A 13857-nucleotide genomic window follows, 5' to 3' on the forward strand; every position below is an offset into this window, starting at 1 on the left:
TCAGGTACTAAGCCCCTTGCCCACATACCCCAACCTTTTTTGTTTTGGGTATTTTTCAGCTAGGGTCTTGGTATTAATTGCTGAATTTGGCTTGGAAGACAGTCTTCTTTTTTGGGGGAGTGGGGAGGGACGGTTCTGGAGCTTGAACTTCTGAGCCTGGGAGCTGTCCTGAGCTCTTCAGGTTAAGGTTAGCACTCATCACTTGAGCCACAGAGCCACTTCAGGTTTTCTGGTAGCTAATTAGAGATAAGAGTCTCGGGAACCTTTTGTGCCCTGGCTGGCTTTGAACTTGGATACTCAGATATTAGCCTACTGAGTAGCTAGAATTTACAGGTGTGAGCCACAGCACCCAGCTAGGATAATCTTTTTATTTATGCTTCCTATGTAGCTGGAGATGGTAGGCAAGCACATGTCACCATACCTATCTACTTCTTTCTTATTGGTTGAGCTGGATATTGCAAATATTGTGCAAATCTAGCTTTGCTTCTAGCTACAGTCCTCCTGTTCTTAGCATCCTAAGAAGGTGGATTACAGGCTTAAGCCACACATCCGTTTTAATAATTTATAGATTACCTAATAGTTCTCTTAATTTAGTCAAAAGACCCCTCTTAAGTCCCAAAAGAAGGAAGTTAGATCTGTGTACATTTATATGAATAGCTTTTTTTAAAACAAAACAAAACACTTTTTTTTTTTCCGGTGGGTCACAGGGCTTGAACTCTGCCTGGGCAGTGTCACTGAGCTCTTCAGCTCAAGGCTACCACCCTACCCTTGAGCCAAGCCCCACTTCCTGTGTTCTAGAGGTTAATTGGAGATAAGAGTCTCAGGTCCTTTTGTGCCCAGGCTGGCTTTGAACCTTGACCCTCAGATCTCAGTCTCCTGAGTAGCTAGGATTATAGGCATGAGCTACCTCGCCCAGCTTTAAAGAACCTTTTTAAAGTTCTTTATTAGCCACACCCACCTTTTTTAGTGTTACCTAATTGTCTTTGTAACCACTTGATCTTAAATTTTAGATCCAGGAAGATTCCAAGACAGTTGGAGGCTTTCAGATGGCTTTGTAGCAGCTGAGGCAAAAACTATTCTCCCTCATCGTGCCAGATCCAGGTAGCATTAAATATGAAAATGGTTTCAATTTGTAATTACTGCTTTTATGTTAGACTATGTACTACATGGAACATTAGTTAAATAATTTATGTGCTATGTTTATTTCCAGGCCAGACCTCATGGATAATTATTTGGCACTAATTCTCTCTGCATTTATTCGTAATGGACTTTTAGAGGTAACAATTATAAACCTCCTTCTATTATGTCCCTTTTTATGTGAACTAAAAATTCAGAGTGAAAAGCACATCTGATGTATAAATGTATTCATGTAAATAATTTTGTGTATGCATATATACACACACACACACACACATATGTATGTATACACGTATTTTTTTGTTTTCATAGGGTTTGGTTGAAGTGATAACTAACAGTGATGACCATATCTCTGTTAGAGCTACCATCCTTTTAGGAGAGCTTTTACATATGGTAAGTATTGCAACTTCAGATAATATGTTTCACACTTCAATGTTTTAATTAATAAAAACAGGTTAATTTAATAACCTTGCTTTAATTTATGCCCGCAAATAAAATAAATTCATTTTGTTTTGGTGGTAGCAGACATTGAACTCAAGGCCTTGTGCTTGTTAGACAGGTACTCTACCACTTGACCCATGCCTCCTGCCCTTTTTTACATTGGTTATCTTAAGTATGTCTCATTTGAGACTTAGGCCAGCCTGGACTGTGATTTTCCTACTTGTATGTCTCTGTTCCATCAAAGATGACATGTGCGTGCCATAGCACCCAGCCTTAAGATAGACTGTCTCTTGAGATGGGTTCAAAGTTTTTTTTCTCAGGGTGGTGTTTAAACATAATGCCCTGATCCTTACTTCCCAATGTAACCAGGATTACAGGTCACCAAGCTTACTGAATTTGAGTTTTTTAGGAATCTTTATCTTTGCATTACAAAAATACTTTTATGTTTTATGAGAAGTATATATACATGATGCATAGTTTTATAAATAAATGTAGTAAGTAGGTGCTCAGTACTGAATGTCAATCTATTTTTTAATGCTGTCAAGCTTAATCTTAGTGTCTTGCTGCTCTCTAGACAAGCTTTCTTCCACTTAAGCTATTCTCCCATACCTTTTTGCTTTAATTATTTTTTTCAGGTAGGATTGTATAGTCTTCCCATCCTTAGCTGCACTCTTAACTGTTATCCTCCCACCATATAGCACCGTGATTATGTGTGTAAGTGAGTAATGGGCATAGAGCACAGGTTTTCTTCTTTTTAATGTGTTGATCATCCACTTGCTATGTTCCTTAACCCGTATGTGAAAGAATAATTTTATAGGTTATGTGTATTTTATGTATTCTCTCTTTTGTAACAGTACAGAATTTGAACTCAGGACTCTTAATTTCCAATAAATGAGCAAAAAGCTGGAAGTAGAAATGTGGCTCAAATGGTAGAGTTTCGGCCTTAAGTAAAATGGCTAAGGGGACAGCGTCCAGGCTCTAAGTTCAAGCTACAGTAGACACAACACACTCGCACGCACACATATACATAACATCATTTCCTATGAGGATATCTGTATCTCGGTGATTTTTGTTGTTGTTTAGCTTTGCTTTTTAATATAATGGAATCTTTTTTATGAATTTAATCTCCCTTTTTGCAAAGACCAGAACTCTGTGCTCTTGAAATCTAAATCTTACCAACTTTAAGCACAGTGGCATTAGTTAATTACTTATTCCTACATCTAATATATATAAGGATATATATATATATATATATATATGGATAATATATTTATCCTTATTTCTTGAAAGAAGATAGCATGGTAAGATTTTATACACTTGAGAGACTGATTTTCAAGACTGATGTATCAGCTTATAAGTGTCGTATTGCATCTAGGATTTTTAAATGGTATCTTTATATATAATCCTTTTAGGCCAGTCAAAAATTTAGTTTACTAGAATCAAATTAGGAAATAGAAAAATAGAAATAAATAGAGACAAATAGAAACAAATTGCAAATAGAAAAATAGAAACATTCAATAGTTAATATAGGGCCTGTGAAAATCTGTCTTTTTAATGTATATTTATATGCTTACATTTGTTATATCTCATCTTATTTACAATACATAAAAATTGTAGGTATTGAGGAAGATAACCAATTATGTTAATTTTATGTAAATCCTCCCAAGTTTTTAGTGATCTTGAACATACCAATAGTATTTTGTTTCTAAGATCTCACAAAATGTTGTGTTTTATTGTAGGCAAACACAATTCTTCCTCATTCACATAGCCATCATTTACATTGCTTGCCAACCCTAATGAATATGGCTGCTTCCTTTGACATCCCCAAGGAAAAGAGACTGTAAGTATCAGAACTCTACAAAAGCTCATGAGGCTTGACATTTAGTATCACTGGGGCTGCCTTACATCCATCCATATCTCGCTCGCTTGCTCTTGCTCCCTTTCTTTCTTTCTTGAACAAAGTACTGTAGGTAGTTTATGCTTGGAAATTTTTTAAGAAGCCTTAAAGTAAGAGGAAGCAATAATTGTCAAAATGTTTATTTGTATTTTAGGCTACAAAGTATTAATAGAGTTACTAAATAATTTTCTTTTCTGATGTGTTTCTGAGCAAAGTCACATGATTAAAAGTGTTTGAGAGTTTTAATTTTTGTGTTTAAAGTACCAATCTAGGCTTAAAAAAAGTATAAATTATTTCAAATTTTCACTATCCACATATAATTCATTTTTTCCTGTATGACTTAAATTTTTATAACTCATACTGGAGAAAAAATAAATTGTTCCCTTCTTCAGGCTCCCTTCCTCTTTTCTCCTTTCTCCTTTCTTGTTGATACTGGAGTTAGAACTTGGGGTCTTTCACTTGCAAGGCAGGCACTCTTCCAGTTGAATCAATACCTCCATCCTTTTGTTTTTCAGACAAGGTTTCTCAGTTTTTCTGAGTTTTTTTAGACTTGGTCCACTGACTTCCCATGTAGCTGGGATCACAGGCATTATTCTTGTCTTTTTTCTTTGTGCTTCCATATTTGGTCACGTGGAGTGTGTCTTTTTGTTTTGTACCAATGGTTTTAATTTAACATGTCAATTTATACCAGATCCCAGTTACCTTTATTATTTTTCCCCTATCCCCATTTATCCCATTCTGTTGTCTCCTCAAGTTGCTTAATTCCATTTGTTGACAAAGTGTTATGACTGTCTGCCCACCATTCCTCTTTCCATTTGTCCACCTCCTTCCTTTTAATTTCACTCCCCTCATTCAAGACTTGTTTCAGCTTTTTGGTATTTATTGTTTTTACTTAATTGTTCAGAGTTTTATCTCTTTCTATATGGTAATCTCTGTCCTTGAATTGTTATCTTAAGAGCTTATCAAAGTTATTACTTTAAAATGTTGCTAGTTTTGCTGTAGTCTACCCCTTTTTCCTTATTAGGAGAGCTAGTGCAGCGCTAAACTGTTTGAAACGCTTCCATGAAATGAAAAAACGAGGACCCAAGCCTTACAGCCTTCATTTGGATCACATTATTCAGAAAGCAGTGGCAACACACCAGAAACGGGATCACTATCTTCGAGTCCAGAAAGACATATTTGTTCTTAAGGTATAGTCATGATTTTTTTTTTCCGATCATGGGACTTGAACTCTGGGCCTGGGTGCTGTCACTGAGCTCTTCAGCTCAAGGCTACTGCCCTCCCCTTGTAGCCTCAGCCCCACTTCCTGTTTTCTAGTGGTTAATTGAAGATAAGAGTCTTATTGACTTTAGTGCCTGGGCTGGCTTTGAACCACAATCCTCGGATCTCAGCCTCTTGAGTAGCTAGGATTACATGCATGAGCCACCCACCGTGCCTGGCTCAGTCATGATTTTTAACTATACAAAGTTTCCTAATTCTTCAACACTGGATTTTATTATACATGTCTGAGTTTTTCAGTGTATTCATGACTGAATTTTCTTATTATTATTTGCAGATAGGCTTTGCTTTAGTAGCACAGAACACATAGCTTTGATGTGATAGTTTTACAGTATGTGGATGTATAGATGGAATGGCTTTTTGATTCTCAGGATGTAGAATATGTATAAACTAAAAAGCCTGAGTAACCCCTAATGTATCATCCCAAATTCCTGATCAGTGGAAAACCTCTGGGCATCACTTCTTTTCAAGTCTGACCAGGTATGGTCTGTCTTGTCTGGGTTTGCAACAAGGGATAGATGCATTAAACACTGAATCTGAAACTGATTGCATACACATGTGACATAATACCCTAGGAAGCAACAGGAGAAATCCACTCATTTTTTGTTGCTTTTTGCAATGGACAGAAGATTCTAAAATCTCTACCTCCTGAAAGTTGGTTCTAACGTTAAGACAGCACCAAGTGGTTATGAGCTTTGAAGGAAATAGTATCTTGTGCATCCTGTGCTATTTCAGCTCTCGAGGTCCACAAATGGGACACAGCAGCCTCTGGTACTCTTGATCCATTCTTCAGAATATAGAACTCTACCTCAGAACCCTTGCAGCATCGTGGCAAAGGCACCACAGTATTTTCTGGTGGAAAAATGACAGTAGTGGGTGGGGAGGTACATGCTCAGATGCCTTAATGCCTTTTAAAATTAAGAATTTTTTATAATCTGTGTATAAGGAAATGTCTTCCATTTTTCTTTTTCTTTTTTCTTTTTTTTTTGCCAGTCCTGGGGCTTGAGCTCAGGGCCTGAGCACTGTCCTTGGGCTTTTTCCTTAAGGCTAGCACTCTGCCACTTGAGCCACAGCACCATTTCTGGCTTTTTCTATACATATGGTACCCAGGAATGGAACCTGGGTCTTCGTGCATGCTAGTAGGCAAGCACTCTACCTATCACTAGGCCAAGCTCCCGGCCTGTCTTTTCATTTTTAAAATTTGGATTTAGGGGTCTGTGTGAGGAAAGTTTACCTTCCTTGTCTTATTTGCTCTCTGGCTCTCTGGTGATTTTAGGATACAGAAGAAGCCCTTTTAATGAACCTTCGGGATAGCCAAGTCCTTCAACACAAAGAGAATCTTGAATGGAATTGGAATCTTATAGGGACCATTCTTAAGGTATTGCAAATGACTTTGTTTTGATGACTTGTTTTCATTTTATTATCATTTTTATTATAGCTCCGTGTTTAGGAGTTGATAAATGTATTTACATATAACATATTATGTTTTTCTAGTGGCCAAATATAAATCTAAGAAACTATAAAGATGAACAGTTACACAGGTATGTAAAAACTATTGTGTATTTTAATTTAAGAAACTTACATTTCAATTATGCCTAATGCCTCCTGAATGTAATAATTGGCATTTTAAAGCTACATGTGTACATTTAGTTAATTAATATTCAGTAGATATATGTATAGGTAAGTAGAGTCAACACATTTGCTAATTATTTTCTGGTCACATATATTTGCTTTTAGTTTTGGGTCAAAGTCATTGAGATAAAAGTTTTTAAATTGGGGTAGTCATCAATTTTGTAGGTGCCTTAATCCTTAATGTAAAGGATATTATAAGTATATACATTTTAATCCTTAATGCAAAGGATGATATTATAATGATATACATTTTAAATATATAATTTGTGCATCGTTCACATCTTATTTTGAAAAGTTGCATTTCTTTTTACCCCTTAGCACTCTCTATTAGTAATGGTCACAGCTTATAGAACATTTCAGCTTCTCTCATATACCCAGAACATTTTACTCCTAAGTTTCAACTAGCCAGTTACCGATACTCATATCATATATATGTATATATTATTGTTATTGTAAGAGGTAATACACAGAGGGGTTACAGTTACTCAATGAGTCAGGTAATGAGTACAGTTATTTTTGAACAATATTTCCTTTCCCTTGCTCTCTCCTACTTTTTCCCTTCCATCCTCACCCACAAGATGTATAGTTCATTTCTCACATAGAGTCTAGTAAGTACCCCTATTGTATTAGTTTACGCTTTGTTTTACTTTTTCTGTGCCCCTCTTACCCTCCCAAACTTATGAAGAAGACAAAAGGAAAAGACAGTAGAAACAGCAACAACAACAAAAATCCCTTGTTTCCTTTTCTTGGAGTTTATTTTGATAAAGATTATTTTATATAATTAGATATACATAGCCATTGAGCCTTCATGATTCATCCCTATGTTCCTCCTTTGGCAGCCTTACTATGTAAATGTCGGGTATAAGCATATCATGCATATATACATATATATACATATATATACACATATATACATGCATATATGTATATATATTTTTTTAATCATTCAGTGTGTATATTTATAGATTTATAGGTACATTCTGGTTATAGCAAATTAGGGAAACCATGCAACCTATGTTTCTTTGGGTCTGGCTTATTTTCCTTTGTATAATTTTTTTTCAAGTCTCCATTTCTTTATGAATAGGGCAATATTCTGATAGAAAGGTAGAATTCCATTGTGTGCGTGTGTGTGTGTGTATTCTTGATCCACTCATCCACTGAAGGGCATATGAATTGATTGCATATCTTGGCTATGGTAAATAATTCTGCAGTGAACATGGCTGTGCTGATCACTTTAGTGTGGCCTAAGAGTGGGGATTGCTGGGTCATAAGGAAGGTCTCTAGTCTTTTGGAGAACCTCCATACTGCTTTCCAACCAGCATTTGTTTTTACTTGTTTTCTTGATAATGGCCATTCTAACTGGGGTGCAGTAGAATCACAGTATTCTTTTGATTTGCGTTTCTCTTATGGCCAGAGATGTTAAACATTTCATCATGTGTCTATTGGTCATTTTTTTATTTCTCCTGAAAAGTCTAAGTCTGTAGCCCATTTATTAATCGGGTTGTTGCATTTTTGAGGGTTTATTTTTGGGGGGGAGACTTGTTTGAGCTCTGAGTATATTTTAGATGTGAGGTCCTTGTCTAATGTATAGCTGGTAAAAATCTTTTCCCATTCTTTGGGTTTTTGGTTTTGGTTTTTTTTTTCCCCTCATTAGCTATGCCCTTTGCCATGCAGAAGCTCTTCAGTTTGATGCAGTTCCATTTATCCAGTCTTACTTTGATTTGTTGTGATTCTGGATCTACATAGGAAGTTTCTACCCATGTTCAGAAGTCCTAGTGTTAGCCAGGCTTGGATGGCTTATGCCTGCAATCCTAGCTACTCAGGACACTGAGATCTGAGATCTGATTCAAAGCCAGCCCAGGCACTGAAGTCCCTGAGACTCTTATCTCCATTTAACCACCGGAACTCCTCCTACTGTTTCCCTTACTTCTTTCTTTAATATTTTCATGGTATCCATCCTCATACTGAGTTCTTTAATTCATTTTGAATTGGTTCTGGTACAGGATCGAGCTTCAGTTTTCTACACATGAATAGCCAATTTTGCCAACACATTTAGGCAAGACAGCCTTACTTTATGTTGATCCCATTCACATTATTTTTGTTCGTCTTTCATGATTTGCAACTTAATACAGGTATCAAAATTTGAGGAATATACCAAATGTAAAAATTTACACTAAAATAAAGATGTTTAGGTACTAGCTTTTATGTTCCTTAAGAACAGAGATGATGTCCTACACTCCTGTGTTGGATTAGATTGTAGTGCATGAAATTAAAGTAAACTAAATTAAATGGATAGTTAGCACACAGTGTTGAAAGCTGCTGAAATAATACAAATTATGTTCATAAATTCATTGTGAAAGGCCCTCTTCATATTTGCTCAACTTTTATATTCTAGATATCTCTTTTACCAAAACATTTTACTGAAAAATTCTTACTCTATGAAATGTTCTTTACAGAAAGTTTTTTAAAAATGGTACAAATGTGTTTATTAAATCTCTTGTCATTGACTCTCAATGGATTAGATCCAAAATATGTATATTTTTTTAACTTTGTTGCATCCTAACATGGTTGTGTGGTCAGAATTCTTTAATAATTCTTTGGCTTCTCACTTTGTTGACACTTTTACTTGTTTGGTCTTAGGTTTGTTCGAAGGCTTCTTTATTTTTACAAACCTAGCAGTAAGTTATATGCCAATCTGGATTTGGACTTTGCTAAGTCCAAGCAGCTCACAGTTGTTGGTTGCCAGTTTACAGAATTTCTTCTTGAGTCTGAAGAGGTAAGCCCTCATTTCACAGCAACATTTTTACAATTGAATTTACTACCTGTGTTAGTCTTTTACTGCCTTCTGTTTAACTTCTATATCTAAGTAGGCATAAGCTTTATTTAGAAGCATAAGAAGTGAGTTAAGACCAAGATTTCAGTCCTTAGTCACTAGCTAATTAAAAGGATCTGTGTGACATGATTTGCTCTTCTATCAGATAGTATTGTGTTAAATGGGATTATAAATAACAGATACTCAGAGATTGATGTCTATTATTAGTAATATATTAGTTAATTGTTATTTTCTATCTGATTATAAAGTTGACTTTTCTAATTATAGGATGGGCAAGGGTACTTAGAAGATCTAGTGAAGGATATTGTTCAGTGGCTCAATGCCTCAACTGGAATGAAACCTGAAAGAAGTCTTCAAAATAATGGTTTATTGACTACCCTCAGTCAACACTACTTTTTATTTATTGGAACACTTTCTTGCCACCCTCATGGAGTCAAAATGCTGGAAAAATGCAGTGTATTTCAATGGTGAGCATCCCTAGATTCTGTGTAGCATGTCTTGGCAGGCTGGCTCAAACTTAGTTGCATCCTGCCTCTTTTTATTTTTAATGCAGTGAAATAACTAGTATTCTTTTTAGTTATTATACGTCAGTTTTTAAAATTTTTACTTTTTAGAAGATTGCTGTTCTCTTTGATGTTATATATTTTTCATTACTTTATTTCAGAAATGTGTTTTTATATTATTATATAAAGTCTGTTGAGTTGTTGGCACAGCCACACACAAAATGATAACTGTAGTGTTGGATGTGCTATATAGGTTGATCATTTTTTTTGAGATTCCTCTCTCTTCTCCCTCTTTTTCCTTTTCCCTCTCCCTCTTTACCTCCCCCCTCTATCCATATGTAGATATATCTATACACTCTCCCTTTCTCTATATATATCTTCCTTTCTCTCTCTCTGTCTCTCTAATATATATGTGTGTGTATTTACTTTAGATATATTCATTTTTAATTTGTTAAATATCTCAAGAAAGCTGGAAAAATGTTGAATTAATCAGCATAGCAATTTTAGTAATCTTAACCTTAATTACTTTCTTTTTTTTTTCAGTCTTCTTAATCTTTGCTCCTTGAAAAACCAAGATCATTTGCTAAAACTGACTGTGTCAAGTTTAGACTATAGCCGAGATGGATTAGCTAGAGTCATACTTTCCAAAATTCTGACAGCAGCTACTGATGTGAGTATACACAGTTGGCAAAACTATATTTTAAGTAACTATTTAGCTTAATACTAAGTAAAATTATAAACTCCAATAATATAATAGGTAGAAATTGGGAATACTTTAAATTTTTAGGAGAAACTGTGAGTTTATAGTACCCATATTTTTTTCTTTTTGGCCTTACTGGGTTTAAACTCGGGGCTTTATGCTTGCAGGTAAGTCCTATTTTACTACTTAAGCTACAACTTCATCCTCTTAGCTTCAGTTATCTTTCAGATAAGACTAATAGTTTATCTGCTTTTCTCTGAGCCACAATCTTCTCTTTGTGCCTCCCACATAGCTGGAATTTCAGGCATGTACCACTATATCCTGCTTGTTTGTTCAGATGGAGTTTCTCTGTCTTTTGTCTGGACTGTGAACTAGAGTACCCTAATCTCTGCCTCCCAAATATGTGAAATTACAGGGAAAAGCTACTGTGCCCAGCCAGTACACATAGTTTTTTAGGGACTGAAAGAAACAGCTTCATAGAGAGGGATATTTATATTAAGTATAAAACTATCAGTTTTATTGCTTCTGTTTTTTCCAAAGACTTGCCAAAACAAAATAAATAGGCTAGTCATAATGAAGATACTTTTTTCTAATGTATTCATTTATCTTTATAGGCCTGTAGGCTGTATGCAACAAAACATTTAAGAGTATTATTGAGAGCTAATGTTGAGTTCTTCAATAATTGGGGAATTGAGCTACTTGTGACTCAGTTACATGATAAAAACAAAACAATTTCTTCTGAAGCTTTGGATATCCTTGATGAAGCTTGTGAAGACAAGGTAAAGTTACAAATATTTTTTTAATAATGAAATAACACTGAATTTTAAAATATTAAAATTTTAATTGACAGTAATATAATTATGTAATATCAGCATTTTGAAAAATATACTGTATTTAAGCAGTTGTTCATTTTTAGGCCAATCTTCATGCTCTTATTCAGATGAAGCCAGCTTTGTCCCACCTTGGAGACAAGGGTTTACTTCTCCTCTTGAGGTAAATTTTAAGTAAATTCTCTTCTGTTTTTTCTATGACATTGTCTCTGGTAGTGTAACACAAAAGCTAGATTGCAATGCAAATTGGAAGTATTCTGAAAGAGTTTAAAGTGTAACTGTAGAAACAGATCTATTATACAATCTTGGACATCTTTTCTATAATTAAAGTCTGTTCACTGTTCTCCTTAATAGGGCTGTGTGTATGTGTCTGTATCTTTGTGTATCTGTTTAACATTTCTTTGTTTCATGCTATATTTTTTAATACAATCAGAGTCATCTGTTTGTGCAAAAATTGAAAATTTATCTTCAACTGAAATTTCAGTAAGTTTAGTTGAATGTTTTGTCTTAACTGTTATATACATTCTGTTTTTGTATATATTTTGTTTTGTCTTTTATATATGTCAACCATGTTTACCTCCTTGTTCATTTCTTATCATTCTTAATATTAAATTACAGTTGTTTTAATTTACAGATTTCTCTCCATTCCAAAAGGATTTTCCTATCTGAATGAAAGGGGTTATGTAGCAAAACAACTGGAAAAGTGGCACAAGGTAACTTCTAATTGTTTGTTTTAATTTGCAATGTTTTCATGTGGAAAATTTAGTTACAGTGGTATTTTTTATATCACTGAAATTTTAAAATTGCTGAATTTAACCATGTATCTATTAACATGAAGTAAAAATCTGTGTAATTCCCTACATATTAATACTTTTTTATTTTTGTCCATTTTAAAGTTGTCATATTTACTTTATAGTCAGCTGTTGATTTTATGTCAATTCTATTGAAACTTTACCTTCAATTGATTTTAATATTGTAATTGCCTGCTTCGTTGACTCTATTAAACCTAATTTCTTTTATTACTGGTCCCTTATACAGAATACAATTTCAAAGCAGTTCTACTTAAGCAAGTGTATTCCTGCAATTAAGCTTTTATCTTAGGATGTCATTTGTCATAAACCTGAAAATTAATTTCTTGAAGGCATACAGCTGTGTAGGTCATTGAAACTTTATATCTGTGAAGAAAGCTTTATTCTAGTAAAGACTAGAATAAATGAATGACAAGTAAAGCCAATAATGTAAATTAGACCTACATGGTAGAAGGCTTATAAGGCATATACTAACTATCATGGTAAAGATTCAGTTAATTTTATTTTTATGAGTCTCATTAGGAAATTAATTTTTTATTTAAGGAGTTGTGCAAAGAAGGTAGTATACAATAAAGCAGTTATAATTACTGTGTATCATGATCTTTCTCACCCACAAGGAGAGGGCATGAAAGCGTTTGAAGAAGTTGAATTTAAAGTTTTACTCCATTGTTTGAGCCCAAAGTGTTAATAGAAGGGAGATATATCCAGAACATCATATCATTGCTTCTGAATATGATAAAATATTTGCAATCATAAAATTCTTGCTTTGTGTTTTCATTTCTGAATATGTTCTTTTCATTTTTTCCATATTTATGCTTTAAGAGTTGGTAAGTCTTGACATGTATTTGATGAATGGCATGACACTATATAATCAGAGAAATATTATTTTCTAGGAATATAATTCCAAATATGTTGACTTAATCGAGGAACAACTTAATGAAGCACTTACTACTTACAGGAAGCCTATTGATGGTGATAACTATGTTCGTCGCAGTAACCAAAGGTATATAACCAGATAATGGAAGAACTAATTAATAGTCTTCCATATCAAAGCCATATCTCATATACTCTCTTTTATACAGTGTCATAAGAAAACTCATTACATAGAATTGATTGCTCAAAAATTTCATTCAAGTATGTAGCATGCTGAATACCAGAATTTAGATATATTCATGTTCTCTCACCTTGGCCTACTTTCCTGTGCTCAGCTTTCCTACCAATACTTTGAAACCTGATAAACTATCATTTTTCTAGAAAAATCTGCATGCCTTCTTACTTCCATTTATTTATTTATTTTGGGGGGGGCAGAGGTCATGGGGCTCTAACTCTGGGCCTGGGTGCTGTCTCTGAGCTCTTCCGCTCAAGGCTACTGACATACCCCTGGGCTTGGGAGCTGTCCCTGAGCTCTTCAGCTCCAGGCTATTACCCTACTCTTAAGCCACAGCCCCATTTCCTATTTTTTCAAGAATAATTGGAGATAAGAGTCTCAAGGTTTTGTAGTGCCTAGGCTGGCTTTGAACCAATATTCTCAGATCTCAGCCTCCTGAGTAGCTAGGATTACAGGTATGAGCCGCTGCACCAGGCTTCCATTTATTTTTATTTTGGGGAACTGTATCTAATTTAATTCACTCTGTACATTAATAGCTATTTGTTTTAATTAGCATATTTATAAAGTGTCTCTGTTACTTTATTCTAATAGATTACAGCGTCCTCATGTTTACCTTCCTGTACACCTTTATGGACAACTGGTACATCACAAAACTGGCTGCCATTTACTGGAAGTACAGGTAAAAAAAC

General features: G+C 34.7%; 1 protein-coding gene across 3 annotated transcripts in view; it reads left to right on the forward strand.

Annotated features, from left to right (window-relative positions):
* Rictor (RPTOR independent companion of MTOR complex 2) overlaps window positions 1-13857 on the forward strand; it is an 85662-nt gene that overhangs the window by 45113 nt on the left and 26692 nt on the right. For all 3 annotated transcript variants that reach the window (XM_090332019.1, XM_090332020.1, XM_090332021.1), the window contains 15 exons: window positions 1011-1101; window positions 1211-1277; window positions 1450-1530; window positions 3318-3418; window positions 4500-4665; window positions 6030-6131; window positions 6248-6294; window positions 9026-9161; window positions 9486-9685; window positions 10265-10391; window positions 11036-11200; window positions 11338-11414; window positions 11886-11964; window positions 12954-13063; window positions 13760-13847. In XM_090332019.1, the coding sequence (XP_090188145.1) occupies window positions 1011-1101; window positions 1211-1277; window positions 1450-1530; window positions 3318-3418; window positions 4500-4665; window positions 6030-6131; window positions 6248-6294; window positions 9026-9161; window positions 9486-9685; window positions 10265-10391; window positions 11036-11200; window positions 11338-11414; window positions 11886-11964; window positions 12954-13063; window positions 13760-13847 (1637 nt within the window). The remainder of the gene's footprint in view (window positions 1-1010; window positions 1102-1210; window positions 1278-1449; window positions 1531-3317; window positions 3419-4499; window positions 4666-6029; window positions 6132-6247; window positions 6295-9025; window positions 9162-9485; window positions 9686-10264; window positions 10392-11035; window positions 11201-11337; window positions 11415-11885; window positions 11965-12953; window positions 13064-13759; window positions 13848-13857) is intronic.

This window comes from Megascapheus bottae, chromosome 4 (assembly GCF_031878675.1).
Source record: "Megascapheus bottae isolate mThoBot1 chromosome 4, mThoBot2.hap1, whole genome shotgun sequence".
Classification (NCBI taxonomy): domain Eukaryota; kingdom Metazoa; phylum Chordata; class Mammalia; order Rodentia; family Geomyidae; genus Megascapheus; species Megascapheus bottae.